Source organism: Anneissia japonica, unplaced genomic scaffold (assembly GCF_011630105.1).
Source record: "Anneissia japonica isolate Jap-2015-1 unplaced genomic scaffold, ASM1163010v1 scaffold287834_len5846547_cov211, whole genome shotgun sequence".
Taxonomy (NCBI): domain Eukaryota; kingdom Metazoa; phylum Echinodermata; class Crinoidea; order Comatulida; family Comatulidae; genus Anneissia; species Anneissia japonica.
In genome coordinates, this window is record NW_022704992.1 from 3,377,628 (window position 1) to 3,401,597 (window position 23,970).

General features: G+C 34.6%; 1 protein-coding gene across 4 annotated transcripts in view; it reads left to right on the forward strand.

Annotated features, from left to right (window-relative positions):
- The first annotated feature begins 1,234 nt into the window (after nucleotides 1-1,234).
- LOC117105072 (dynein heavy chain 1, axonemal-like) overlaps nucleotides 1,235-23,970 on the forward strand; it is a 40,106-nt gene continuing 17,370 nt past the window's right edge. The window contains exons 1-35 of one of the 4 annotated variants that reach the window (XM_033246089.1): nucleotides 1,235-1,444; nucleotides 1,707-1,871; nucleotides 2,068-2,295; nucleotides 3,866-4,045; nucleotides 4,168-4,305; nucleotides 4,649-4,812; nucleotides 5,529-5,733; nucleotides 5,943-6,146; nucleotides 6,245-6,358; nucleotides 6,597-6,746; nucleotides 6,864-6,950; nucleotides 7,114-7,220; nucleotides 7,812-8,138; nucleotides 8,302-8,479; nucleotides 8,700-8,894; nucleotides 9,326-9,445; nucleotides 10,023-10,046; nucleotides 10,646-10,654; nucleotides 12,165-12,325; nucleotides 12,708-12,828; nucleotides 13,990-14,130; nucleotides 14,435-14,595; nucleotides 15,111-15,268; nucleotides 15,517-15,690; nucleotides 15,971-16,117; nucleotides 16,494-16,759; nucleotides 17,085-17,281; nucleotides 17,505-17,640; nucleotides 17,754-17,962; nucleotides 18,237-18,408; nucleotides 18,968-19,456; nucleotides 19,855-20,046; nucleotides 20,797-20,964; nucleotides 22,817-23,008; nucleotides 23,640-23,771. In XM_033246089.1, the coding sequence (XP_033101980.1) occupies nucleotides 1,244-1,444; nucleotides 1,707-1,871; nucleotides 2,068-2,295; nucleotides 3,866-4,045; nucleotides 4,168-4,305; nucleotides 4,649-4,812; nucleotides 5,529-5,733; nucleotides 5,943-6,146; nucleotides 6,245-6,358; nucleotides 6,597-6,746; nucleotides 6,864-6,950; nucleotides 7,114-7,220; nucleotides 7,812-8,138; nucleotides 8,302-8,479; nucleotides 8,700-8,894; nucleotides 9,326-9,445; nucleotides 10,023-10,046; nucleotides 10,646-10,654; nucleotides 12,165-12,325; nucleotides 12,708-12,828; nucleotides 13,990-14,130; nucleotides 14,435-14,595; nucleotides 15,111-15,268; nucleotides 15,517-15,690; nucleotides 15,971-16,117; nucleotides 16,494-16,759; nucleotides 17,085-17,281; nucleotides 17,505-17,640; nucleotides 17,754-17,962; nucleotides 18,237-18,408; nucleotides 18,968-19,456; nucleotides 19,855-20,046; nucleotides 20,797-20,964; nucleotides 22,817-23,008; nucleotides 23,640-23,771 (6,012 nt within the window). In that variant the 5' untranslated portion in view covers nucleotides 1,235-1,243. Of the gene's footprint in view, nucleotides 1,445-1,706; nucleotides 1,872-2,067; nucleotides 2,296-3,865; nucleotides 4,046-4,167; nucleotides 4,306-4,648; nucleotides 4,813-5,275; nucleotides 5,292-5,528; nucleotides 5,734-5,942; nucleotides 6,147-6,244; nucleotides 6,359-6,596; nucleotides 6,747-6,863; nucleotides 6,951-7,113; nucleotides 7,221-7,811; nucleotides 8,139-8,301; nucleotides 8,480-8,699; nucleotides 8,895-9,325; nucleotides 9,446-10,022; nucleotides 10,047-10,645; nucleotides 10,655-12,164; nucleotides 12,326-12,705; nucleotides 12,829-13,989; nucleotides 14,131-14,434; nucleotides 14,596-15,110; nucleotides 15,269-15,516; nucleotides 15,691-15,970; nucleotides 16,118-16,493; nucleotides 16,760-17,084; nucleotides 17,282-17,504; nucleotides 17,641-17,753; nucleotides 17,963-18,236; nucleotides 18,409-18,967; nucleotides 19,457-19,854; nucleotides 20,047-20,796; nucleotides 20,965-22,816; nucleotides 23,009-23,639; nucleotides 23,772-23,970 lie in introns of those variants that run through there. The other 3 variants (XM_033246090.1, XM_033246091.1, XM_033246092.1) reach the window with 3 other exon arrangements.

A 23,970-nucleotide genomic window follows, 5' to 3' on the forward strand; every position in this document is an offset into this window, starting at 1 on the left:
CTAAATGGCAGGAAATGAGCATTCCCGACTTCTGAAGTGTCTTTTTTAATGACTTTTAAGTTCTTCAAAATTCAAGGTCCCCCTCCCCACCCCCTTTTTGGAAACGGTCAGGTAAATTTTTCTCATTCTTATTACAGTAAATAGGCCTATTATATGTGTTCTGGTACACATATGTTGCATATTCTTTTTTCCATGATTCAATGAACCATAAAAATAAAAGGGGGTGGGGGTCCTCCCCGAGAAAATTTTGATTCCTAGGTGGCGGGAAATTAGCTTTACTGACTTCTAATTTTTTTATCGTAAAAAAAAAAAAAAAAATTCAGCTCACGGGTCCTGAAAAGATAGGTCTAGAAGGAAGGTGGTCTGTACCCCTGACCTTCCCCCCAGATCCGCCAATGAGAATTGCGCGAAAATGTAACTTGGTCGGAGACTGGATAAATACTCTCTTTCCTCTCCTTCTCCTTCTTCTTCCCCCTTTCTTTGCTTGCATTTCCTTCCGATCATAAAAAATCTCCATAGGCATCATATATTTTCTGCCAAAAAGTAGGGGGAACGGGGCCCAACCGGCCCCCCCCCCCCCCGGTTCCGCCGGCCATGACTCAAATACATTTATTCATATATTAATCATAAATTATTTGTATAAATAGCAAATCATATAATTATATAAATATGAAATGGGAATATTAATATCTTATTTACCCACAAATTACTGCATGATGTAATAAAAGATAATATTTTCCGTTGCTAGTATTGACACTTGTGAAATATAATATTTCATAGGAATTATTTCAACTTTGTTAAAAAACTGATTCTGACTGAGATTTTGACACTTAAACAAACATATCTCAGCCTAACCAAACAACCGCATTGTGCGAGATGCGAAGTACAAAAAGTAATCTCATTAGAGAGGGCGCTCTTTATTGACTGTATAAAGTATACATAAAAGCGAGAGTATTCCAGTGGATGCGATCTACAACCTCTGAATTTAAAACTAAAATTCATGCCAATATTTTTCCATGATTTATAATAATTGGAGTAATGCAAATGCATATTTTCTTAAAAAAAAGTCATTTTTAGTGAAATTTTGCCGGGAATGGGGCTTTAATGGAAAAAAAAAACTAAAATCACCAGATTTTTTGTGTATATTTTTTCAGTACAGTATATAAAAGAAGTTATCTAGTGACATAAAGATTGTTTTGTTACCCTTTCAAATACCATCTGATCTCCCCAGGCCTTGGATAAAATGGAAGGTGAGTGGAAGCCTGTAGTATTTGAGATCATGGATTACAAGGACACCGGTACATACATCATGAAAGGCTCGGATGAATGTACCCAGCTGTTGGACGATCACATTGTTATGACCCAGAGTATGTCATTCTCACCGTACAAAAAACCATTTGAGGATAGAATCAACACTTGGGAGTCCAAATTGAGGATGACTCAAGTAAGTCCCCACATATGTAGTTCAATTTCTTTCTTCTTTTTTTTTTAATGAAACATTATTTCATAATTACAAAATTGAGAATTATATAACTAGAATATTAGTTTTATTATTATCGCTGTTATTGTCATGATAGTTGTTCCACTGGTGTTTTCGTCATCTGTAAACATTGTTATTCTATTCCAAAATGTTAATCCTGCTAAAGTTTGTACACTTAATGTTGCATATCTCTTCGCATTAACGTAAGAATTATTTTTATTAATAGGATGTTCTGGATGAGTGGCTACTGTGTCAAAGGTCATGGCTTTACTTGGAGCCCATCTTCAGTTCTGATGACATCAATCGTCAGTTGCCTGTTGAAGGAAAACGATATCAGACTATGGACAGAATGTGGAGAAGGATAATGAAAAATGCAAAAGAGAACCCACAGGTAAGGAGTAGTAATCAATCATAATATCATAGTTGAGCAGGGAGAGAGTTTAAGACATTGGGAGCAGAAAAAGAGAAATCAAATGGAAAAGTAATAATAACAAATGGTTACTATTCAACCTGTGTACATTTATTGGAAATAATTTCTTGGAAGAATATACTGGGTACATGTTAGAAAGTATTTTTTTCCCCTGAAGGTCATTTCTCTGTGTGCAGATGCAAGGCTTCTGGAGAACCTCAAAGAATGCAACAAGCTTCTAGATCAGGTTCAGAAGGGACTGAGCGAGTACCTGGAGACAAAGCGGGCTGCCTTCCCACGATTCTACTTCTTGTCCGATGATGAACTGTTGGAGATCCTCTCACAGACAAAAGATCCTACAGCAGTCCAGCCACATTTGAGGAAATGTTTTGAGAATATTGCTAGGGTAAGTGCATTGTCAGGTATGCCAAGAGTGATGCTATAGTTAAGGTGCTCAACATCTGAGGCATGTTGTGGCAAAATGGTTAAGTTGTCGCACAGTCCACAGTATTGAGTAAATGAGCTATAAAATATGGGAGCTCAAAAAATTGCCTAAAAATCCAAATTTGTTTTTCACTATGGATCAACAGTTTAATGTCTTATTAATCATGTTTTAAAGTATTAGTTCTGGAAGTGGTTAACAAATTGTTTATTAACGTTATTTTTCATAGTTCTTTCTATTAAACAATGTATGCACAAATAACTTTGAAAGGCAATTACAGTAGAACCCCTCATTTACGTACGGCACGGGCAGAGCTGTTCGTAAATGCGGGTATTCGTGAAATCGGGGTTTACCCAAATTCCTATATATTTGCACTGGTACTACTTACATGGGCATAAACTAGGCCTACAGGCCAACGCAGCTAAGTCTAAGGGGGCCTAGGCCCCACAGTAGGCAGCTTCTAAGCATTCTGATCCCACTCTAGGCCCGACAATTTTACCTTCTTAAATACCTAGATTGTGGATTTTACTCCAACACAACTTCCATAGATACTTGTTTATTATATATATTGATCATTCAATAAAACAATCAAGCACTATGTTGACTTTTAAAGCTGAAAATGGAGAAGTAAAATTTGTCGCATGCACATGTGTGAAGCCATAAAAAACACTGACTTTGAAGAGGCCCGTTAGAGGGCCTCCTTCACTTGAGAATTACATAGTACTGTATAGTATGGTGTGTTGTGCTGTATAACAGTTACAATTCGAGCAGACTTTTTTTTTTTTTATCTTTCACTTAAATTTTTATGACGTCATCTCCTTTATCTTACGTTCGTAAAATCGGGAATTCGTAAAATCGGGGTTCGTAAATGAGGGTTTCCACTGTACTCAAAATCATGTTTATCTTGACTCTAAGAGTACTGTACATTCACTTTTCAATAACTTAGGCTTGAAATGTCCAATTTGAATGAATGACCCCTCATTTTAAAGATCATATACTCAGGTATCTGAAAATACCAATAACTTGAATTTCAATTTTTGCTACAACTTAGCCATTTTGCCACAACATGCCTCATCTGTCTCTGTAAAATGTTCTGTTGACCAACTTCCTTTTCTTTTAAAGTTTCATGCTTTGATGGATCATATATACTATGCATGTGATTTTGATCTTAAAAACAGGTTACTCCAATTCTTGTCTGTAATTGTTTCAGACATGTATGATCAAACAATTAATGTCTTTTCCTATATTAAATGTGTTTTTATATGAAATAACATAGCATAGCTCTAATAGTCCCGAGCACACAACTTGTGGGATGCAGATTCTTACAGTTTACTTGAGTGTGCCATGCAGAATGAGGTCCTCTATGACTACCTTTTGCTGGATGGACTACACTCACCAAGAATGTTTGACAGATATAAGATATTTGTTACTTTCTATATATTAATTTTTAATAATGTTTATTTTTTTAATTTTTAAAAAAATTCTGAATACAAAATAACATTGAAGTTTAAATATTCTTTTGTAATTTTTACAGTTACGATTTGAAGATGATCTAAAGATAAGCCAGATGTTCTCAGGTGAGGGTGAAATGGTACCATTCTGTGAACCTCTCTATCCCAATGGAAACGTAGAGGACTGGTTGCTGGAGGTGGAACGGGTGATGAGAGACAGTCTGAAGCAAGTACTTGGTGAATCTATCAAAAAATATGCAGAAGTAAGAACAATTTACTCCTCATATTTAATATCCATTGATCCTTTCAAACAAACTCATTCAGCAGCAGGTATGGAATAGGGTTTTTCCAGTGTGGTTGATATGTTATTTTGGTAAATTTACAGGAGGAAAGGACAAAATGGGTGTTGGATTGGCCAGGTCAAATTGTCATCGCTACTTGTCAAGTGTACTGGACCAAGATGGTGGAAGATGCTATCAAGGCAAATTCACTTCCAGAACTACATGAGGTGCTCAAGCAGCAGGTAAGATAGATACCAACTTTTCCAATGAATGGTGCCCTCCATGTTAATTTTAAAAATTGTCTGAAACTAGTAACCAATTTCAGTATGATTTGTTTAGCCTAGTTTTGTGAATACCAATACAGCTATGCTAACTTCTCCTTTGCTGAAGTTACCTAAACAATAATGGAATTGTCTGATGGAGAAGGTTAAAACAAATAGTAGTTGAAATGAGTTGGGAATATCTATTATAGTGGATCTGGACAATTCCATTATTTTTTATGCAAGTTCTGTAAAGGGAAACTCAGCAGACATTGGTTCAACTATTGATGATGTTAAAATAAATATTTGTTTTTAAATTCCTTAGATCAATGATTTAGTCAACCTTGTCCGTGGTAAACTCTCCAAACTAGAACGTATGATGATGTCAGCATTGATTGTGATAGAAGTCCATGCTAGGGATGTGGTTGGCACCATGTGCCTGGAAGGAGTCAGCAATTTGAATGACTTTGAGTGGATCAGCCAGCTCAGGTAATTTTAAGTCAATTGAAATAATTACTGTTTTTTTTTTTTTTTAAATACTTATATGGAATGCAGTTTTATCTGCTCCGCTCCCTGTATACCTACAGTAGTATTGCTATACATTATATACCCAACCAATTCTGTAATATTAGATCCTTCCTAGCAGATGCCCATTTATACTCATGGGTGGAGAAACACAAGTGGAAGTGGTTTGGTGCAGAGGGAACAGTTTGGTTTCCCAACCATGAGGACGAATTTTCAATCCCTTGCTGTGCACTTGTGTCCTTGGGCAAGACACTTTATCTGCATTGCTTCTCTCCACCCAGGAGTGTTATAAATGGGTACGTGGTAGGGATAAATGCCAAAATGCACTGATTTAGCTGCTGCACAGTTATGGAATACTCTCCCAGGGAGCTTGAGTTTCTGTTCCATAGGCGTTTAATTCAATCCAAACCTTCAAACTGTTATCAGAACAGCTCAGTTCACAAGTAAATAAACAGAATGAAATTACTAAGTGCTTGAAATTATTATTATTATTATTACTAAATGCCTTACCCAAAAATACAAGCAAAGTGCACAGCGTGATGCTCAAGTCCCAGTAACTGAAGGTTTAGAGCCCAGATCGTAAGTGCTGCATCGATTGCCCTCCTCTCCATTTTGAGTTGCTAATGAAACAGTGCTATGCTAGTACACAAAATAAATGCTCCATTTTTTTTTTATACTAGATATTATTGGATTGAAAACAACTTGTATGTACGTGCTGTTAATGCGGAGTTTGAGTATGGCTATGAATACCTGGGAAACTCAGGCCGACTGGTCATTACCCCGTTAACTGATCGTTGTTACCTAACGCTTACCGGTGCCCTTCATCTCAAGTTTGGTGGCGCCCCAGCAGGCCCTGCTGGAACAGGAAAGACTGAAACCACTAAGGTATAATAGGTCAAAGTTTAATCAAATTTATTTCATAATTGTGTATTCTAATTGAAAAAGTTCAAATGGTAAATCATCATCGTCTAGTTCCAATCTACCAATTATATTTTTTATTAACATGACCTATTAAAATCGTCATTGATGTTACAAATCACTATTTGACCAATCACATTATTCATTGATTTGACCAATTACTATGTTTGTTATAGGATCTTGGCAAGGCTCTAGCCATCCAAACAGTGGTATTCAACTGCTCTGATCAGCTCGATTTCATGGCCATGGGTAAGTTCTTGAAAGGCCTTGCCAGCTCCGGTGCCTGGGCCTGCTTTGATGAGTTCAACCGTATCGACATTGAAGTGTTGTCTGTAGTAGCCCAGCAGATTACTACCATCCAAAAGGCTCAACAACAAAAGGTATGTTAATGTTGGGAAAGAAAAGTTTATAAACTTTATTTTGTTATATATTACATTTATTATATTTCATCTCTTGATATTTTTTTTTTTATTGATAGGTGGATCGTTTCATGTTTGAGGGTGTGGAGATCGCCCTCAAGAGCTCTTGTGCCGTCTTCATTACCATGAACCCTGGCTATGCTGGTCGTACAGAACTCCCAGATAACCTAAAGGTAAAACTATCAAAATTTGTTATCTATCTTACATGCCGAGCCTTTCTTTTACCTTGCCTGGTACAATTGAACCCCAATTGTGCAATGATTAAATTTAAATAATATTTATTTCTACCTATTTATTTATTGAAAAAAATAATTATTTGAAAGTGGGTAACTGTAACTGCATTGCTGGGGCCTCCTCCGTCAGATCAGTAATAAATGTACAGTAACTTATATTTGTGCGTGTTTTCTCTAGGCCTTGTTCCGTCCAGTTGCTATGATGGTCCCTGATTACGCCATGATTGCCGAGATTTCGCTATACTCGTATGGATTCAGTGACGCTAAAGTTCTGGCTAAGAAAATCACAACTACTTTCAAATTGTCATCAGAACAGCTCAGTTCACAAGTAAATAAATTGAATAAAATTATTAAAAGCTTGAAAATGATTACCTTTGTTGTATATTTTGAATCTATGATTTGATTAAACATGGAACTAAAATCAATATAAAAAACTTTGTTTTAGGATCATTATGATTTTGGTATGAGAGCTGTGAAGACTGTTATTTCTGCAGCTGGAAATCTGAAGAGAGAAAATCCAGAAATGAATGAGGTATTTTATAAGATTTATAAAAATAATCTCTACCTACAAAATGTTTAAGCCTATTGAAATTCTTGTGTACAGATATACAGGTTTGCACAAAGATTAGAATTGGTTTGTGTAATTTCAAAATGTACACAATTAACAATTAAAATTGATTTCATGTTTTCTTTAGGAATTGATAGTGTTGAGAGCTATCCGTGATGTTAATGTTCCCAAGTTCTTGCAAGATGATTTAAAGCTGTTCAACGGCATTGTTTCTGATCTTTTCCCAAAAATCAAGTAAGAATTTTTTTTTTTATAAAGAAATACGGAAGTGGTTAGAATCAACACAAAAGACTTGGATTCGATTGGTTTGGATTTATTCGGTGTAAACACCAAGGATAACCCACAAAAGTCTAGAAGAAGACTTATTTCCAGTGGGGTCCTTCTGGTGGTGATTGGGAGGTACACCGGGAGACAATCCCCTACTCTTTTCTGAAGATTGTACTGCGTTCTTTAACATGCACATGGGCCATAAATGCACACAGACCAATGGCTTAAATGTCTCATCCGATAGACGGTGCGCTATTGTAACATGTATTTTAGCCCTCCAGCTGAAACAAAAGCAGAGGCAACAATGGGAATTGAACCGGGGACCTAGAGATCTCCACGGTTCAGCGCACACACAGTGGCTACCACCAGATTAGCCGACTGAACTAAGCTGCTATAAGGCATTACTGTATACGGTTTTCCGATTAGCTATTAAACTTTAACTGGTTGGCTGAGAATATTCATGATATAGTATCCAGTTTGTTTTACTTGACTTACTTCAGTTGTGAAAATTCATTAATATTTATTTGTTTTATAAATTTTAACTTTTCTTAATTTAAGAGAGGAACCAATAGATTATGGTGCGCTGGATGCCGCGCTGAGGAGCACATGTTTCAAGATGGACTTGAAAGACGTTGATGGATTCATCACAAAATGTATCCAGCTATATGAAACAACGGTCGTTAGACATGGTCTCATGTTGGTCGGTCCGGCCGGGTCGGGCAAAACCAAGTGCTACGAGGTGTTGAAACGGTCTCTCACGTCCCTCAAAGGAGAGCCAGCTGTAGGGGGCGGTGTTTATGAGACCGTTCATACCTTTATATTGAACCCCAAGAGTATCACCATGGGGCAGCTGTACGGTGAATTTGATTTGCTGACTCATGAATGGTATGTTAGTTACTGTTGCTAGGGGAGATGAATGATGCAATGTGGTTATTAATTTTTGGGTCATTAAAAATTTCAATCACTCAATATTTTTATCTATCAGGAAAACTCGCATTCAGGAAGTAATAACCAGGTTGAAATTTCTATATTTATTTCTGATTTTCAGGACTGATGGTATTCTGTCGTCATTGATTCGCATGGGCTCAGCCAAGCAGGATGAAGATGCCCGTTGGTACATATTTGATGGCCCTGTGGATGCTGTTTGGATTGAGAACATGAACACAGTTCTGGATGATAACAAGAAACTGTGCTTGAGTAGTGGTGAAATTATAAAGTTAACAGAGGTACAGTTAGTCAGTTTTTCTGTCTATAACCTAAAGTACATTTTATTATAAAATATCTTCACTCTTATTAATATTATTAACTGATCTGTAGTGCATTTGGGGTATTAATGGTAATTGCTTTTGTTGTAAATGAGTTGTTGAAAGCAAAGTAGATTTGTTTATGTTAGTTTGTCAATTTGTTGAGTAATTTTCTTGCGCTAATTCTTTTTCCTCATCATAGTTTCAAAGGATGGTGTTTGAAGTAGCTGATTTAGCTGTTGCATCGCCTGCTACTGTCAGTCGATGTGGTATGGTTTACATTGAGCCTAGCATCCTAGGCCTCAGCCCCTTCACTGAATGCTGGCTGAAGAAGCTGCCCGATGCTATCTACCCATACAAGGACACATTAGCAGATCTGTTTACCAAGTTTCTTGAGGTTAGTCAAAGTTGCACCACTTCTTACAAACACATGATTGGTCATCCATTTGTGGACATAAATTTTTGTATTTATAAACATTGAAACCCATTGGCACTGCAGGCTTGTTCAATGGTTCTGGTGGTGGAACATTTATCAAATTAGGACAATAAACTGTAGTGTACCCTGTGTACACTCTATTATATGCACTTTAAGGAACCTAAAACATCCTTGTGTTTGGGTCTGACCACTGACTTGATGAAAGCGCCTATAGGCTGCACCTGACATGATGGGACCCTTTGAGAGTAGCAAGTTGCGGGGATGAGTTTATCCTTTGAGCGCATAGTAACACGTTATTCTATATACCTTTTGAAAACTTTTTACCTTTGTATAAATATAGATATCAACATTAGTAATAAAGTATTTAACCTTTTGGTCAACCATGTTTTCAGGATTCTATTGGTTTTATTCGTACAAATTGTAAAGAGATCGTTGGCAACATTGACAGCAACCTGACGTTGAGCTTGACTAGACTCATGGATTGTTTCTTTAAACCTTTTGTACCAAAAGAGGTAAGTCATTGTACAAATCTGAAGACTACTTTTTTGACCAATATCTTTAAAATACTTTGATGCATATGTATTTTTAATAAGGTTTTTTAGCACATTAATGATAGGGATGCTAATGAAGGTGGTGATGGTGATAGTGTGATGGTAATGTAGTGATGGTGATAGAAAGGATGATCGCAATAGATGATAGTAGTAGCAGTGGTGATGGCAATGATGAAGGTGATGGCGATAGTATAGTAGTGGTAGAGATAATGAGTAATGTTGATGATGGTGATGCCAGTAGTGGTGGTGATGGTGGTAATAAATAGTGGTAATGTTGATGAGGGTAGTGGTGATTGTAATATTAATGATGGTAAAAGGGGTGGTTAATTATTGTTATGCTAATTTTGGTGGTGATAGTAATGATGGTGATGAATGTTAGTGCCAATAATAATGGTAATGAGGATGATGGTGATTAATACATTCTCATGTTTCTTCTTCATAACCAAATATTATATTCGCATTCTTTGTGTTTCTTTATCCTGCATTGCATGTGTCTTACTTATTATTATTTGAAATAATTGCATGAACTTCGACACAGGACAGTGGCAGGGCAATGAGTGCAGTAAGTGAATCCAGTGCACATCTGTCTTGTGTTGCCGTGGCAATAACAACCTTTCAAAGCAATACTTAGATCTTCTAAGTGGCTTGAATTTTTATTTTATAACCATTGAATTAATTTTGTGTGCATTTTGATAATAATTAATTTGTTTAAAAGTGTGAATATAAAGAATTTTTTATTTGCTGATCAATTATTGTTATTGTCTGTTGTAATGATTGACGCCAGTATTATGTGCTGAATGACCGGTATAAAACCAGCATTTTCTGTTTTTACGAGATGGATACAGTTATTTACCTCTAGAGTGTACATTTGGGGTTGGGAGGTTTCCAAATTTTCTTAAGCAATTAACATTTGTTATAGTTTGCAGTGATTTTTGTTTATAAAGCTCGGCCACAGATAAGAATACTTTTTAATATCAGTAAGTGATAAAAAAATATGGCCCAATAAGATATGGTACATTTAGAAAATATGGCAACTGTTGCTATGTGGATTTCCTGTTGTTATAATACCTTAATTCCCCTTTGCTGCACAAAGTATACTGTGTTTAATGCTATTTGTTTTTGTATTTGTCTTTTCCTTGCAATGGTTGTGTATTTCTATAGGAACAAAGGGTAAGAAAAACAGTAATGCATATTGGCATGTTCACCCATTTTAAACATTACCTTTAGAATATTTTTTGCTTCTTGCGCCCCTCACGTCTTTTTGTTGTGTGTGTGTTCTACTACACTGCTGTGATATTTAATTGATAAATGAATTGATTTTAGGTCATATTTGTACCCACATAGAGAATTACATGTCATTGTTTATCACAGTGCATTTTTCAAATTTTTCCAGAAGTATAATTCCCATATAAATATTCCTTTCAATATGTATTTATCTTTCCATATTGAAAATGTTGATTTAAAACACATAATGTTATTTCCACCATTTTTGCCTCACAAAGGCATATGCTTTAAAGGTATAAAAGGTCTACTCTCGTGAATTTAAAGTCTACTTCTCCCAGGATGCATTGTGGCAATTGATGATATGTGTGAACAATATTAGATCTCCAGGTTCCTTTAGGTTATATCATGGAATAGCCTCATGGTTATATCTACTGTGTGTCCATTCATATAGGTTTATTATTTGGTAGTTTCTTACATACAAATCACCACCCTCTGTAGATGTATAGGTTGAAGATATTTTATCATCTTTTAGTACTTTCATTACAAAAATCATAGATTTCTTTGACAGTATTTCATATCATTATTTTGTCACATACTGAAATATAGATTCCCACAGCGTTTAGGCTTTTATGAGACCAAGAAAAACTCTGTGTTGCCCAATCTAGGAAATCTAGAATTGATATTTTTTACCAAGATGGAGCTCAAAATACTTGTAAGAGGTTCCAAAAGACCACATTTCAAGTTTTGATTGATATGTTCACCAGGATTTTAGTCCCATGGTTATTGTTTTGTTAACCAACATGTGTGTAGATTGTTGGTACTGAACCTAGAATTCAGAAAAAGCAAAAGAAGAAAAATGCTAAACAACCAACCATGATTATCAAATGTCATTGTGATTGAGCGACATATTTTGTTTTACCACATCATCAACCATGTGTATTTTTTTAAAGAACATTGTAGTTTAGTCTCAGAGTTTAGTGGAGGAGTATCACCACAAAAGTCCTCACCTTGGTATTAGAGCAGATGAGGAGCTTGATTGAATATATCATCTTTTTATTAAATATTTAAAAGAGGACCTTTTCACATTGCCCCTTATCACAAATTAGATTTGCTGTCATTTAAATGTACCAACGATTGTAATTGTTCTTTTTACTAACACACCCTTAAAAAATAATTGACAATGTTGTCTTAGTATTTTTTGTTTGCTATGATTGAGATAAGAGATATACAAGAATCGATTTTTAAAAATAATTTTTTGAAGGTTTGGCAAAATATATTGAAGATTAGGCAAAATACAAGAAGAAAAATGTCAAAATTTGAATGGAAATTGATTAAATTACTTGTTATTTATTTATTTCAATTCTTATTCTTTTCATAAATTATGTTTTTTCCTCTCTATACAATTTGAACAAAAACAATTGTTTATATTTCATTAAGAATGAAATTTTTTTTTTAGGGTGATAGGCCTCTGCCTGCCGAGAGTCTGATGCGTATTGAGGAACTGATTGAGCCTTGGTTCATCTTCTCATTGATATGGAGCATAGGTGGTACCATTGATGGAGATAGCAGGAGGAAATTTAGCGATTGGTTGAGAGAAAAGATGAAAAAAGAAAATGTATGTGTATTATTTCTTCAGCAGATAATAAATTTTAAAGAAACTGTGTGTGGAATAAATAAATAAATAGTAATAGAATTGTATTTATAGTTCAAAATGCTGTGGGTTTTATGCACGTACATATAAATTAATATAAATTGTAGTTTAGTAAACTAAAATTCTGAAGTAGCCCAGCTAACCATTACTGCAGGAAAGGAATAGCCAGCCAGCACCACCGTCTAGTTTTTCAGTAGTTTAAGGTGCCACATGGCCCTAGGCCTACTAGACCTACAGTAGGTCATATTTTACACAGCGTGCTTCAGTTTTATGGATATCTCAGAAGTGACAATCCCAACAAAATATATGCATCAATGATACTTACCATTTCATTCAATTCCTAAAGGTGAAAATACTGTTTCCACCTGATCACTTGGTTTACGATTACAAATTGGATGATGGTGGTGTAACTAAATTTTCCAAGGGAGATGACGAAGAAGATGAAGGTGATGCAGACAAGAAGAAAGAGGTAATGCATATCACAAAGTCATAGCACACTAAATATAGCTGAATAAATCTGAAAATTTGTTAAGTTATTATTTATTAAAAGTAAAGTTTGTAAAAACTAACTGTATTTAAAAAAATGTTTTATAGGAAATATAATATTTTGGGGGAAAAAAACCTAATTTGTTAATATAGTATATATTTTTTAATGACTTTCAAATGACTTAGATGCAGGGATGATTAAGTTTATCTTATATAAGCCCCTAGAACAGTCAGTTTACATCATTATTCCCTCTAAGCTTTGCAATGAAATGCATTTTATTGGGCCTTGTTAGGAGTGCTATTTTGCTGTCCAAGAATTTGACATTAATTGTGTTTTAATTTCAGATTCCTGAAGCGTATTCATTTCAGAAAATAGTTATAGAACTTGATGAGGTTAGAATCAGAGGCCTAGCAATAGACAGATAGCCTAGCAATAGACCAAAAATGAGGCAGAGCTTAGCAATTGCCAACAGGAATGATTGAGATCCTAGATAGACCAGATTGTACTGGAAGCAGAGCCTAGCTATATATCAGATAGAGCTGAAAGCAGAAAGAGCCAAGCTATATAATAGACCAGATAATGGGCCCTCCTTGGGCCAAGCACTAGCAATATCGAGATCACCAAATCACCATCAGGCAGTTTAGAAACAAGGGCACAGGCTTTATTTTAGGCTATTAATGATACTCAGACAATTCATATATTAAAAGCTAATCTATTATTTTAGGATGAGTATGAATAGATTTCTCTGAAGAACTCATTTTTCACTAAGTTTATAGAAGTATGGTCTCCATAAGAATTATTCAGAAAAAATCCCAATTACAGAAGAATACCTATTAAAGGTATTCGAGACCAAAAATGTGTCCCCTTAATATTAGAATGTCCCCTGAATATGGGTTGGCTGTTGTGTTACAAGATATGAAGTAGCATGTTTGACTGAAAATGTGTCCCCTTAATATGGGTGTCCCAAAGGAGGGGTTGTACTATATAGTTATATAATTTATTTCCATTTTCCTCTCCAAATAATAACAATAAAAACACAAATGCTATAGTTATATTTCGTTTAAACAATATTTAAATATTTACAAATGTTTTTATTTGCTTTTGGTTATTACTGATTAATTTTAATTTATTCATAATTTTCAGATTCGCTGGGTTGATTGGATGGACGGCGTTGCTCAATGTAAGATTTCGCCAGAAACGCCATATGCTGACATCATTGTCCCCACGCCAGACACTGTACGAGGATCATGGCTTATTGAGACTTTACTTGTCAACAAGAAACAGGTAAGTATTTGCACTGAAAATAATAAAATAATATAGCTCATTGGACAATGTGACTAAAGAATAAAACAAAGTATAAATGATTCATAGTACTTTTTATCACCTCCCAGGAGAGGTTTGAAAGTAGTGAATCTACTGTGACCTTTGTACTATTTAGTGTTATGACCTTTGCCTGTATTAATACACTATGACCTTTGCTCTATATTACTTCATTTTTTGCTTTGCTTTCTATTGATTTATCATGGCATTTGCATTATAGCTTATAGCTTTTGCCATTTATTATTTCATCATGACCTTTGCACTTCAGGTACTGTGTGTTGGTGATACAGGTACAGGTAAAACACTGACCATCGCTGATAAGCTGCTGAAGAGTATGCCCAAGGATTTCCTCAGCAACTTCATCTCATTCTCCGCAAGAACAAGTGCTAACCAAACGCAGGATCTCATTGACAGCAAGCTTGACAAAAGGTACTGTATGTCTGCTCCTTGTTTGTTGTATTCAAGAAGGCCCAGTAATGTGACACTTTGCCATGGTGTTATTGTACCATGGAGATTTATTTATACCTCCATGGTTATGCTGAGGTATTCATTACTTTCAATGAAATGATCAAGAAATAATTCCTTATGCACCACTGAAACATGAAAATAATATATATTCATATCCTTCTGCTATGAGCTTTTAAATTTTTGGAATAGAGTAGTATAATTTCTCCTAGTAATGTAAAAACAAGAATATGAGAATATAAGAATATTAATTATGTGGTCCCTTAATGAGCAGAATGTTAATGCATTGATTACTAGTTGCAATATTCTGTACTTGAAAGACCTGAGTACTGTATGTGTTCTGTAGGCATTTAATTGTTCCAATGACCAGTGTATTAGTAATTAGTGACATTATGATAAAAATAATGTACATTGAAGTGGCATTGATGAGTTTTGACATTTAAAGTATGCCTCTTGACTATTTTTTTTGTTTTTTACAGACGCAAGGGTGTGTTTGGACCACCTCTTGGCAAATACTTTGTCTTGTTTGTAGATGACTTAAACATGCCCGCCCTCGAAGTCTATGGCGCACAGCCTCCTATTGAGCTGCTCAGGCAGTGGATGGACCACAAAGGATGGTATGACAGAAAGCAAATAGGTGAGGCCCATGTAATGTTTGTGCGTTAGATGGTTCTACTGTAAATTCACATGATTTTTCTATGCATCTTGGAAGATGTAGGTCTACTTAATTTATTTAATTATCTAATCTAACAATCATGATGTAATGCCCTGTGAGAAGGCATGCTGCAAAGGATTTATATGCCTCTTGACATATAATATGCTTTATAATTAATACTTTCCTTTATTACAACTTCTTCAACATATTCAATTATTAACATATTTCAGGTGCATTCCGTGAACTTGTTGACATCACTTTCGTATGCGCTATGGGTCCCCCTGGTGGCGGTCGTAACCCAGTTACAACACGTCTCATGCGGCATTTCAACTATCTGTCATTCTGTGAAATGGAACATGCCAGTAAATCGCGTATTTTCTCTACCATCCTAAGATGTTGGCTTGGTAAGTTGAGGGCAATATTGAATCCCTAGCCTATAAAAATTATATGAAAAAACCAGATACTGTCACAATATTGATACCACTGTTTTTAGTGCATTTTGTATACTTTCCTTCCATCTTGATAGAAACTACAATTGTGAATTTGACAATTCATCAGCTAAAAATTTGGCTCGATATAATGTAAATATTAGTATTTCAAACTTATCAAATACATTTGCAACTGTAACAGTAAAAAAGTAATTTAATTTTTATTGATTTATTTTCTCTAATTAAAATTGTACAGGTGACAACCAGTCTATCAATGAGTTCTGTCATGAGCTTGTGAACTCATCAATTGAAGTCTACGAGACCGTCACAACACAGCTTCTACCCACCCCAGCCAAGAGCCATTACACATTCAATCTCAGAGATCTCTCCAAAGTGTTTCAAGGTAAAGTAATAGCGAGCTTTTGGTTTGCACAATGATGAGAATGTAGAACAGATTCAATCATTTGTGACTGTCGTGTGTCTGTTGCCAAATTGCATCCTAGAATAGGTCTTTTCTGAGTGTCAATCAAACTGAACAACTGACCAATAGGAACATCGCCAGGAATATGTGCGCGTCTTACTAACAAACGTGTTGTCCCACAAGTGCACATGTTTTGTGGACCTTAACAATAATATCCAAGGGGCGGGGCTTAGGTTAAAGGTTCATTCAGAAGACAATTGGAACTAAATATTTTCACATGCAGGTGTTTATGTGCTCAGCTCAAACATATTTTTAAGTATTTTTTTATATTATCATTATTAACCCAATTCTATTTCAGGCATGTTGATGGTTGATGCAAGCAAAATTGAAAACCTGTCTGGTCTTCTGCGTGTGTGGTTCCACGAGAACTGCCGCGTGTTCAAGGACCGTCTGGTGAACGATGAAGACCGTGAGTGGTTTGATAATTTGCTCACTAAACAAATGGTGGAGACGTTTAAAGCAGACCCAGCAGAGGTGGTCCACAGTGATCCGTTGATCTATGGTGATTTCATGATCCCAAACGTTGACAATAAGATCTATGCAGAGATTATGGATCACACTAAGGTATATATTTGTCCTCCGTATTGGAGTCAGTTCTTGTTACTCATCATAGAGCTTAAAAGATTATAAAAGTAAATTCTGTGTATAATTGTATTAAATCTATTTCTTTATATACATATCTGTGTAAACTGTTATATGGCTGGTCTCCCTTTAGCACAACCTACCCAAAAAGTAAATGAATCGTATGTCCAGCAGTTTAGCTTCCTCGTATATTTGAGACTAGATCCAATATTAGTAAGGAAAGACAGGGAGTGTATTCACCCTGGTAAGTACCTTAGTCATTGATTACCAACGTTACTTGTGATTTCTGTAAATTTCTACATTTTAGATGGTAACCATTTTAGAAGAGTACCTTGAAGATTACAACCAGGTGAACACAGCACGAATGCGCCTTGTACTCTTCATGGACGCCGTGAAGCATGTGTGCCGTATCAGCCGTGTCATAAGGCAACCACTGGGTAATGCTCTGTTGCTGGGAGTAGGGGGCAGTGGGCGACAGAGTTTGACGAGGCTAGCTGCTCACATGTAAGTCAAAACTTGGATGTTCTTTCTTCCAGCAATCCGTAAGCCCAGACTCACAATCTGAAGCCAGGAAACTTAGAGCTTTACTAATATGATACTTCCATACGCACTTCCACTAAGTACTGCATAATCTTGCTTTGGTAATGTAATAATACAAATACCAATAAAATTTAATTAATAGTGCATATACCCTAAATATAAAAAGTGCATTTTTATTGTTGTCTAGGGCTGAATATGACTGTTTCCAGATAGAGCTGTCTAAAAATTATGGCATGAATGAATGGAGGGACGACTTGAAGAAAGTGATGTTGAAAGCTGGTTTAGAAAACAACCCAATAGTATTTCTATTCAGTGACACCCAGGTATAATAATTTTTTTTAAATTAAATAATCATCATAAACATCATTTTTTTTGATAAGTGATCTCCAAAAGCACAAGAGAAGAAATCTTGATTTTTATTTTCCTTTTATGATAGATTAAGAGTGAGTCGTTCCTAGAAGACATCAACAACATACTGAATTCTGGAGATGTGCCTAACATCTATGGTTTTGATGAGTTGGATGAGATATACAATGCAATGAAACCTATTGTACAAGAGGCAGGCCTTCAGGCTACCAAAGCTAATTTGTTCTCAGCCTACACAAAGCGGGTCAAGAGCAATACACACACTGTGCTGTGCATGAGGTAAGGGGGCCTAGATGTATTCACAATTATTTTATTTATTTTGGAAATGGTAATAATTGTGGATTATACATAAATATAGAATCATCTGTGCAAAAGCTAACCATATCATAATACTAACACAATATATAATTAGTAATGATATTAACCTTGCAATATAGTTGATATATTACTTTATATGAGAATCATTATTTTCATATTATAAACTATAATTTTTGTGAAAAAAAATGTGCTATGTTATTCAATAAATTTGTTTTTTTATACTTCCCTAAATTAGCCCCATCGGTGAGATATTCCGTGCACGATTGAGGCAGTTCCCTTCGCTGGTAAACTGTTGTACAATTGATTGGTTCAGCGAGTGGCCTAGGGATGCTTTGAGATCTGTTGCACAGAACTTCTTGAAAGAAATTACAGAATTGGATGATAATGATGAGATTAATGAAGGATTGGTATGGTATTTTTTTATTTTAAGGATCTTTTTAACTATTATTCAAATTATTTAATTCCTAAATCTCCACCTCATAATAAAACTACACATAGACCATGAAAGCGACAAGTGAATTGTTTCTGGATAAGACTCGCATGAGAGACTGGTGCTACAAAAGAATTATTTTAAGAACAGTATAAAAAACAATACTTTCAAATAATTAATAAAAATTCATTTTACTTTTTATTTGCATCGATGTTTTTGGTGATATGCCACCTATTTAATTATTGTTTTGTACCATTTTAATGTGACTTCTTGATCATTGTTTTTGTACCATTTTAATGTGAATATTATATTATTTCAGCTTTTCGCTGTGGCTGTAATATCGTGAAACAATGTTTTAAATACAAAAATAAATTTAAAAATACACTTAATAAGTATTTGAATCATTATACTGTATTAAGTTACTCAAAATACTTTATATTAATTAGTATTGCATTATATTTTAGAGATATTTTATATCCTATGAAAATACAGTTTGATATATATAATTAGTTTTTATGTATTTTTTTTTTCTATAGGTTAATGTGTGTGTTGATATTCATCAGTCGGTTGCTGATAAGTCTATTCAGTACCTTGCGGAGTTGTCCAGGCATAATTATGTCACTCCCACCAGTTATCTTGAGTTGCTTGGCATCTTCTCAAAGCTTATCGGTCTCAAGACGAACGCCCTGAAAACAGCAAGAAACAGGACGAAAACTGGTCTAGATAAGTTGCTACACACAGCAGATGAAGTCACTAAGATGCAAGAGGAGCTAGAAACGATGAGGCCAATGTTGGAGGAGGCGGCTAAGGAGACAGAGGTGACAATGAAGAAGATCGCAGAGGATACTGTAATAGCTAATGAAACAAAAGCTGTGGTGCAGAAGGAGGAGGAACAGGCAACAGCTAAAGCTAAGGAGACCCAGGCTATAGCTGACTCAGCTCAGAGGGACTTGAATGAAGCACTCCCGGCACTGGATGCTGCACTCGCAAGCTTGAAATCCCTCAATAGAACCGATGTGGTTGAGGTATGTTCATAATGTGATAATTGTATACATGCATTATTTTTTTTATGGTTATTTTTATTTATGTACTTATTATTTATTTAAGTGTCTTGAAACAATCTATCAATAGTATATATAATATATATTGAATGCTTGATCTCTGTTATTTGTGGTGCATCTAGAACTAGTGCTGTTCAAATATGCATTTGCAAAGGAGTGAATTGGCTTTAATTGGATTTGAATTCCAAATGAAGCCTCAATAGCCCTGTTGGTATGTGCGGCAGCATAGACATCAGAGCCGTTAATGCATAGACAACAGAATGTCCCAGGTTTGAATCCCTTTATTTTCATATTCAGATTCCTTTTCTTTAACAAGAAGTACATTAGTGCCCTCTAACATTACCTTTGAATCTGTTTACCAGGTACGTGCTATGCAGCGCCCTCCAGCAGGTGTGAGGATGGTGATTGAAGCTGTGTGCATCATGAAGGGAATAAAACCAAAGAAAGTTCCTGGTGAAAAACCAGGAACGAAGGTGGACGATTACTGGGAACCCGGCAAAAACTTGCTTCAAGATCCAGGAAAGTTTTTGGATAGTCTATTTGCTTATGATAAGGTGAGGCTTGGTAATTGCTTGGATTGTCATGGTCTGAAAGGAATAATATTCATGTGCCACTTGATGAAGAGGGCACTATCAAATTTGATATCCTTATATTTACCATTGTTCTTCTCACACCACTTGTTTTTTTTCTTCATACTGTTGTTGGTGGTGTTAGTGGTGGTGGATATAATAGTAAATGATAATGAGATCTGGTAAGATTCGGTTAAAGTATGGCAGAAAGCAAAATTACATTAAGAAGATGAAGCTGGTTAATTGCTCATTTACATAATTAATATTATGTGGTGGATGACAAGAGTTGCTGGTACCGGGTTACCGGGTAGCACATACACGAAGGGACCCGTAGGGACGAAGAAAGTCATTGGTCGAGTTTCTAGTCCACATATCAAGTGCCCTGAGCATCTTATATATGTACGCTATATAAAACTACATTATTATTATTATTATTATTATTATTATTATTATTATTATTATTATTATTATTTAATTATCAATGCTTTCCCACCTTGATAAATGTTCAAGAGTTGAAATATTAAACAGTGACGAGACTTTACTTGTATTTTTATACATTTATGAATATTTATAATTATGATGTTTATTATGTGCTTTAATACAGCCACAAATTAGTATAGATTTGTGGTAAAATTTTAAAATATAATAACTAATGAGGCATGTGTCTACAACAGCAATATATTGCTATTTTACCAGCAATTATAAATATTATGAATACTTTTTTTTTTCTCATAGGATAATATACCAGACAGTGTGATTCATAAGATCCAACCATACATCGACAGTGAGGAGTTCACACCTGCTGCCATTGCCAAGGTGTCCAAAGCGTGTACATCCATCTGTCAGTGGGCTAGAGCTATGCATAAATACCATTTCGTAGCCAAGGCAGTTGCACCTAAGAGGGTAGGTGTAGTAGATTGAATTCTGTAATATATACTTCATTTTGAGCCTAGAGTTGTGGTGTTTAAAACATAACATTTTGAAAATACCAGTTTAAAATGTATGTGCACATTTATCGCTAAATGATTTTGAGTGTTATAAAGAAATTATTAAGACATAACATTATATTTTTTTCCATTTTTTTGCCAAATCATAAATATATTAATGTGACATTTTTTTTAACTTGTTAAGTTGGTAAACACTTAAGTTAGATATGGAAATGTAGGTCCATGCTTAGCATATCTTATTGTATGTTACAATATAATCATTTGCTAGTGCCATTCATCACAATCCATGCATGTTAACACAGCTCATAAAAATCAATTTATGCATGAAGGTAGAATCATTGTTATTAAATCATTTGCTCAATTTTCTTTGTATTGTTTCTATATTTCTCATTGAGTTTGTGTACATTTTTTGTCTTTAACTATTCTATTAATTTTCATAATAACTTATTTAATTGCCCATTCAATGGTTCATTACCTGTATTAAGGAGGACATGTTGGAGCACCAGGTATTAAAGCTGTAATGCTCAAAATGTCTATTTTTCTGAATTGTACTTGATTTATATTTTTCTATCAAATGTTATTTATTAATGTTGAAGCTGTGAAGTCAGCCATATCGGTAATGTGATCTTTATGAAAGCCAACAATTGTATTTTCACAGCTAAGTTCTCATCTTAATCTTAGTTTTGTGTAATCACCATCATCAGAATGCTACTTGTGGTGCTACATTGCTTGTGTTACCAATTCTTGCAATTTGCTATGATCTTTATAGCTATAATTTGATTGGATGAATATGGACTAACTTATCACATTATAACTCTTCCCCATTTACACCTTGCCCTTGTTTATATGTCCTCTGTGTCTCATTAAATAGGATGAATATTGATGAATAACTTCACACTTATCACATTATTACCCCTCCCCCCCCCATTTACACCTTTCCCTTTCTTAAATGTCCTTCTCTGTGTATAACATTTTAGCTTTCAATAACAGCATAAATGCTTTAATCTATTATTAAACATATACAAGTTGTGTATACTTATATGGTCTTCCCTTTGTTACATCTAATTTAAATATACTACATTTATTTGTGCAGTTGGAAAGCAGTTCTTATTCATGTGATTAGTAAGACTGAACATAATTTTATTTATTATATCATGATCAGTATTATTTCTCTGTTTTATATGTTAATAATTTGTATTTTATATACATCACTGTTATATTTTTGTGTTATTATATATTTTGTACTTTTTTATATACTGTCTTGAATCATTACTAATTATTAGTATTATCATTATTACCATTGCAGTTATCATCATCATCATCATGCATATTACTATACTGTAATTATTATTATTATTATTATTATTATTATTATTATTATTATTATTATTATTATGCCATAATTTCAGTTTTTGTGAGTTAATATTCTCAAGTATTGTAATATTGTACAAAATATACTTCAACATTTGACACAAGATACAATGCTGAAAAAGATATTGTTATGCTTATTAGTAAATGATCTTTAAAGTGCTCTACTTAATATAATGTTTTTGTACGTTAGATATATTCAATGTTTAATGTCTACTAAAACACTAATATGTTTTAAATATAATTTTATTGTTTATATATTTCTTTTACCCAATGTTTAAGCACTGGGATCAAAATTTAAACTGTACCTTATTGTATTGCGGACAATACATTTTCTTTGATTCTAATGTAAATATGAAGATTCTTAAGATATATAATGGTAGATGATCATCCTATATCCTTGATAATAATTTATCATGTTTATTTGTTACCTTCTACAGGAACAATTGCGTATAGCCCAGGCAGATCTTGCCGCCACGCAGCGTATCCTGGACGAAGCCCGTGCCCGGCTACGTGAAGTGGAGGATGGTATTGCCACCCTGCAGGCCAAATACAGGGATTGTGTCGCCAAGAAAGAGGAGCTGGAGATGAAGTGTGAACAGTGTGAGGCTCGATTGGGAAGAGCTGATAAGGTCAGTCAAGTGGAACAATAGCTTAATAGCTTGTTTATTAGGTTCACAGCCAAGAACAACCACCATGACAAAAGGAAGTAACTGACAATTTTTCAAAAATGAGTTTTTTAGTTAAAATCAAAGAACTAATAATTTGGAACATGTTGATATATTTGAATATGCTCAAATCTCACTAATTAACAAGTAATTAGCAACAAAAAAAGGAAGTAACAGACTAATGTCTAAAAGTACAGTAAAAACCACCAGAAAAGGAAGTAGGGGATAAACTGACCAATCATCATGCTCCATTTACGCATGAATGGTTGCATACACAAAAGACCTAATCGTATTAACAGTGATAAGAGAATAGGAGCTGGCTAATACAAATGTTTATTCCTTAATACTCAAAACGATGAAAATGTTAGTTGCTTCTTTTTGTCATGGTGGGGCAGATATAATACTATGATACATGGATAATAATGTTCAGACAACAGTAAAATTTTATACTTTCACATAATTATTTGCTAAAAATAAATTAGTTCTACATTAATTTAACATGATTTTAACCATATAAATGTATTAAAATGTTTTATAGTAGTCTATTTTGCATACTTTGATTCTTTATCTCACTATTTCTTTTGCAATAATATAGCTGATAGGCGGCTTGGCTGATGAAAAAGACCGTTGGCAAGAATCTGTATCAAAACTGAATGAGATAATTGACAGCATTGTGGGTGATGTCGTCGTTTCCGCTGGCTATGTTGCATATCTTGGTCCATTCACGGTAACTAAATTATTGTTATATGTACCATTTATCTTGTACACATTTTTATAAGGGAATTATATAATATACATTTACTCTTAATAGTTGTTTTAGAATGAGATATATGTAATAGGATAATAAGCATAATGGATAGAGTGTTTACAAAAATCATAAAGTTTACCACTTAGCTAATGGAGTTCACTGATTGGATAAAAGTTGG